We start from the raw sequence: 5495 nt of genomic DNA, 5'->3' as shown, positions 1-5495 counted from the left end.
CGGGCGGGAGCCGGGGGTGGGGCCGGGGGTGGGGCCGGGGGGGTGGGGATGGAGCCGGGGGTGGGGATGGAGCCGGCGGGAGGACCCCCCCCCCCTCCTTCACACACCCCCCGGTGGCAGCCCCGATCTTGGTCTTCCTCCCCTCCCTGGGGGGAAATGGGTCTCCATGTGCTTAACACCCCCCGCTCCCAGCAACACGGGGGGGGGGACATCGGCGAGCCTGGGGGGGGGGGTCCCACTACCTTGTCCCCCCCCCCCCCCCGCGAGCAGCTCGGGGGCGGTGACCCTGCACCGGGCTGCAGGGGAAGGGGGGGGGGGGGTGTTTGCTCGGCTGAGCCCCCCCCCCCCCCAAACCCCGCGGGGGTACGTGGTGTGTCGTGTCCCCCCCCCCAAGCCTGAGCGTGGCCGTGCATGTCCCCGCACGCTGCCAGCTGCCCTCCGGTGACAAGCAGCCGGAGCAGCAATTGCAGCCACCATGTTTGGGGGTCCAGCGCCTCGTTTTGCCCCCCCCCCCCGGGGTCCCCCCCCATCGTCAAACCTGCGTGGGGGGGGACGCGTCTCCGCAGCACAAGTGTTCGGCTTCTTTCCACTCCCCCAGTTTTTCCCTTTGCAGCAGAAGCACTGGTTACTGGGGCGTTGGGGTTTGTGGAGTGGGGGTCCCAGGGTGGGTGTCCCAGAGTGGGGGACCTAGGGTGGGGGGCCCAGGGTGGGCATCCCAGGGTGGGTGCCCCACGGTGGGGGTCCAACTGGCACCGCAGAGCCCCGGGAGCAGCCTGACGCTCCAGCCCCATGTTCAGCCAAGCTGCCTTCTGGCCACACCATGATTTCGGTGGCATTTGGGGGGGGGGGCTCAGGCTGCACCCCAACCCCTCCATCCCTGGTGCCCGGGAGGTGGCTCAGCCCTGGGTGGGGGGGGGGGGGGGCAGGGGCACCCGGGTGCCGGGGCAGGAGGAGGGTGCAAACACCTGCAGAGATGCATCCCATGCTGAGGGCCTTGGGGAGCGATGCCAGTTCCCCCCCCCCCCAGCCCTGCACCCCAGCCTGTGGCCGAAGCCGGGGGGGGGGGGGTTGCGGGAGCAATGTGGGGCCCTGTGGCCCTTCGGCTGCTCTGAATTGAGGAAGCTGAGGGGAGGAGGGGGGGGACAACCCTCTGGGGGTCCCTGCCGGGGATTTGTATCCGTCCTTCTGCGGGAAAAAGCCATCATCCCCGGCCTCCCCTTGCTGCCCCGGAGGCTGAAGAACAAATAAAAGGGGTGGAAAAAAGGATTTCCCCCCCCGACAAGAAAAAAAAAAAAAAAAAAAAAAAAAAAAAGGAGGGGGCACCCGGATTTGAACCGGGGACCTCTTGATCTGCAGTCAAATGCTCTACCACTGAGCTATACCCCCACCGCTGGAACTCCTCCGCTGGCGCTAATAGCAGCAGCGCTGCACGGCCGGGTCTCTGCACACCCCCGTGCCCCCCCGCACCCCCAGCTGCAATGCACACACACAGACTCATGCACACACTCACACGCACCCCCCCCGCCATCTCACCTGCCCCGCACAGCACACACACACGCTGTCCGGGAGGGTGGGGGGCAGAGGCAAGATCTGGCTGCCGCACTCATCCCGGTCGGGGGGGACGTGGCAGCATCAGCCCCAAAACTCCATCTGCAGAGAGCGGGATGGAGCCAAACCTTGAGTTTTCTGCAAAGCAGGCCCAGGCTTTGCATCCCGCCGCAGGGCTCGGGAGACTAGGGGAGTGCACAGGTTGCCAGGGCTGGGGGAGCCCCGGGGGTTTGGGGGAGCAGAGCTGCCATGCGGGGGCCTCCGTGGCGCTGGGGGGGGGATTAGCTGGAGATGGCAGCGTCGAGGCGAGCACCCAGCGGGAGACGGATGGGGGGAGAGGCCGTGATTGTGCCCGAGGAGCGAGGTCAATATTTGCTCCCTAAGCCGCTGTGCAAACGTGCAGGGCGAGCGGGGGCGGCGCATCGGGCCGGATCCAGGCACCAGCACTTCCTGAACTATAGGGAGAAAAGTTTGGGGTCACCCCGGTGCAAGCAGCCACGGTGGTTTTCCAGCCACCGGTCTGGGTTGTCCCCTCGCTGAGCTGCCGCGTTTCCCTGTGTCACCCATCAGCCTCACTACCTTCCTTTTTACAGATGGGGAAACCGAGGCACAAAGGCGGGGGGAATCGCCCCAGGGCAGCAGCATCCCAGAAAGGGAAACCCCAAGGGAGGGTGATCTCTCTCCCTGCAGCAGGACACATCCCTGGAGCCCAAAGGAGGGGAAACCCCAGTGCACCCCACTCCCAGCGCTCCACCAGTTCCCATCCTGCCCTGGCTGCTCCTGGGGACAAAACCCACGGGAGCGTTGCCGCAGCCCCCAGTGCGGCAACTGGGAACCAGTCCTGGGGTGGCTCTTCCTGCTGCAAAGTGTATTGGAGAGGTCAAGGGGAGCACGGGGTGGCCCTGGCTAAGCCCCCCCGCATGTTTGGGGACACGGCAGTGGCATTGTCTGGGGGATCTGCTCAGGGGAGGCCATTTGGGGGTTTGCCCAGCGCTGGTGCCAGCTCAGCCGGGAGATAAGGGCCAGGACACGCAAACACCTCGTTTGCAAAGCCGTTAGGGAAGGTGCAAAGCCCGTCACCCCCGGGAGACGGGTGTGTGCACAGTGTGTGTGCACAGGGGGTGGCAGATGGGACATGCACGGGGGGGGGGGGAGACAGGACACACAAAAACCATAGATGCCAACCTTGTGCCCACCGCTGCCCTTCCTGGGGGTGACGGCGTTTGCCCCCCACTCTCTCCCTCCGCCTCCCCCTTGTCCCCACTGTCCCCTGCGTCCCACCGCCCCAGGAAAGGGGGGGGACAAACGTGGGAACAGAAGCCTGCTATTGCACGGAGCCGCTTGGTGCCTGGCAGGGTGCTGACACCCAACCGCCACCCCGACCCATGGGGGGGACCCGAGGGGCTGGTGGGGACCCAGGGCTGGAGCCGACCAGGCGCCGGAGCCAGACTGCTCCGGGGGGGGCCGTTTACTTTGGGGCTGTTGCAGCCAGCGAGGGGAAGGCTGGCAATTATGTTAATCCCTTAACCCCCTGATTGCCTCCTCCTTCCCCATTAGGTGGGCAAACAGTTTTAGCAGCGGGGGCCAAGATAGGCGGTGGGCTACATATACCCCGCGCCCCAGGCCCGAGCACCCCAGGATCGCCCGCCAGCACCATGCCGATGTCCCCAGCCATCCTCTGCCTCATCGCTTCGCTCCTGCCCGCCGCCTCCGGCTACCTCTGGGCCTGGATGTACTCCTTGCCCCAGCACCTGCCCGATGAAGCCGCGCTGGGAAGAAGTGCCAGCCCTGGGGACAACCTGGAGGAGGTGAGTAGTGGGTGATCCCCCCCGCCAACGCAGGTGTGGGGATCCGGGGGGAGAGAAGGAGGGGGGGCAGTTGCAACAAGGGTGTGAGCAAGGGAGAGCAAGCTGAGTTTATGGCCAGCGTGGGAGCAGGGGCTGCAGCAGGGTGGGAGCAGGGTTTGCAGCGGGGTGGGAGCTGGTTTGCAGCAGACTGGGAGTACAGGTGGGAGCCTGGTTTCCAGCAGGGTGGGAGCAGAGTTTGCAGCGGGGTGGGAGCTGGTTTGCAGCAGACTGGGAGTACAGGTGGGAGCCTGGTTTCCAGCAGGGTGGGAGCAGAGTTTGCAGCAGGGGTGGGAGCTGGTTTGCAGCAGGGTGGGAGTACGGGTGGGAGCTCGGTTTCCAGCGGGGTGGGAGCTGGTTTGCAGCAGAGTGGGAGCAGGGGTGGGAGCCTGGTTTCCAGCAGGGTGGGAGCAGAGTTTGCAGCAGGGGTGGGAGCTGGTTTGCAGCAGCGTGGGAGCAGGGGTGGGAGCTGGGGTGGGAGCAGGGGTGGGTGCAGAATTTGCAGCCGGGGCGGGAGCGGGCGGCGGGGCCGGGAGGGAGCGCGGGCGCGGCGGGCGGCGCCGGGCGCTCCAGTGGCGCAATCGGTCAGCGCGCGGTACTTATAGGGCAGTACGCGGAGCAATGCCGAGGTTGTGAGTTCGAGCCTCACCTGGAGCAGGACTTTTAACGGGCTCCGGCAGCAGAGTCGCATCCCCCCGGCACCGCGACCCTCCCCAGCCGGGTTTTCTTTTCCCGAGAGAAAACCCTGGAGCCGCCGCGGGGATGGGTTTCCCCAGCCTCTGAGCTGCTCCCGGCCTTCGCCCCCCACTAAAACACTCCAGCACCCAGCCCTGCTTCGCTTCCTAATGTGCAAACAGACGGTTTTTGCTCCATGCTGCTGTTTCTGGCCTGTCCCGGGGTCAGGGATGGGGTCTGGGATGGGGTCTGGTCCCCTGACGTGCTGCATCCCCCCCTCCGCAGGTGACGGCGTGCAGCCCGGTCACCCCCTGCACCCACGGTTACTTCTGCGACGAGCACTTTGGGCTGTGCCTGCCCACGCGCCCCGTGGGACAGTACTGCCGCCGGGACACCCACTGCGCCCACGGCCTCCTCTGCATGTTCGGCAAGTGCCAGCAGCCCGTGCCCAACGGGCAGGAAGGTGAGCAGGGGTCTGCGATGGGGTTCGGGGCAGGGGGACGCAAGGGACAGGCCCCCACAGCCCCCCCCCCCCCAGCCTCAACCCTGGGAGCTGGGGGACACGATGCTCATGGGGTGGGCGCTGACCTCCGGTGTCACCCCCCCATGGCGATAAGCCAACGGGTGCTGGGGGCACCCAGCCCCATTGTTCCCAGTCCCTGCAGCTCCATCCCAGTCCCCCAGCCTGGGGATGGGTTGTGTGTGTGTGGGGGGGGTGTCCCCCCTCCCCTAACCCCGCTTTTCGCCCTGCCAGGAGCCCGGTGCCAGCGGGACGAGGACTGCGGCGCGGGCGGCTGCTGCGCACGGCAGCACGGCGAGCAAGTGTGCCAGCGGCGGCTGGCGCTGGGCCAGAGCTGCCACGTCCCCCCCGGGGGTCTGGCCTTCAGCATCAACCAGATCTGCCCTTGCCAAGCCGGACTGGTCTGCCGGGCCACCGCACCAGGGCGAGAGTGAGTACGGGGGCTGCCGGGGACCCCAGAGCCGGGGAGGGGAACGGGGGGTCCTGCCCCGGGTGGAAACGGGTCAGGGACCGAGGTGGCACCGAGGTGGCACTGATGTCCCCGTGTCTTCTCCGCAGGAAAGCGTTTGAGTACTGGCCGGAGAAGAGCGAGTGGAGGTGCCGGCAGCCCTGAGCCGGCAGCGCTGTATTTATTCCCTGTAAATAGCGTGTCCGGACCCGGCCGAGCACAGATAAATCCGGGCGAGCGCCGCGCTGAGCCCGGCTGCTGCCAGCGACCATCACCCCGGCAGCGGGTCGGCAGGAGCCCCACGAACTCCTGCTTCGGGTCTTCACCCCTTCCCAGGAGCCGGGCAGGTCCCAGTTCCATCCCTGTCTCGGCCCCAGCTGTGTCCCCCCCCCCCCCCGCCCCGGGCACCCACTGAAGGCTCATCCCAGGGAGAGACATCGGGGGTCACTGCAGAGCCAAG

At 67.2% G+C, this 5495-nt stretch overlaps 1 protein-coding gene and 2 non-coding genes across 3 annotated transcripts; 2 read left to right on the top strand and 1 right to left on the bottom strand.

The window, feature by feature from the left end:
- Positions 1-1314: 1314 nt before the first annotated feature.
- TRNAC-GCA lies at positions 1315-1386 on the bottom strand. The gene has a single exon. It is a non-coding gene; the product is annotated as a tRNA-Cys (tRNA).
- Positions 1387-3203: 1817 nt separating this feature from the next.
- LOC115344773 (dickkopf-related protein 3-like) lies at positions 3204-5309 on the top strand. The gene is made up of 4 exons (XM_030022702.1): positions 3204-3356; positions 4353-4530; positions 4822-5017; positions 5146-5309. Exons 1-4 carry the CDS (start codon positions 3204-3206, stop codon positions 5198-5200), a joined length of 582 nt encoding a protein of 193 aa, XP_029878562.1. The 3' UTR covers positions 5201-5309.
- On the top strand, positions 3959-4049 carry TRNAI-UAU. Its single transcript is given in 2 exon segments — positions 3959-3996; positions 4014-4049. It is a non-coding gene; the product is annotated as a tRNA-Ile (tRNA).
- Positions 5310-5495: the final 186 nt, after the last annotated feature.

This window comes from Aquila chrysaetos, chromosome 8 (assembly GCF_900496995.4).
Source record: "Aquila chrysaetos chrysaetos chromosome 8, bAquChr1.4, whole genome shotgun sequence".
NCBI lineage: Eukaryota > Metazoa > Chordata > Aves > Accipitriformes > Accipitridae > Aquila > Aquila chrysaetos.
This window is presented reverse-complemented; position numbering and strand designations above follow the sequence as displayed.

Coding starts and splice junctions, on each gene's coding strand:
- LOC115344773 (XM_030022702.1), top strand. CDS start 3,204: ATGCCGATGTCCCCAGCCATCCTCTGCCTCATCGCTTCGCTCCTGCCC. Junction 3,357..4,352: donor CTGGGGACAACCTGGAGGAG/GTGAGTAGTGGG, acceptor CCCCCTCCGCAG/GTGACGGCGTGCAGCCCGGT. Junction 4,531..4,821: donor CGTGCCCAACGGGCAGGAAG/GTGAGCAGGGGT, acceptor TCGCCCTGCCAG/GAGCCCGGTGCCAGCGGGAC.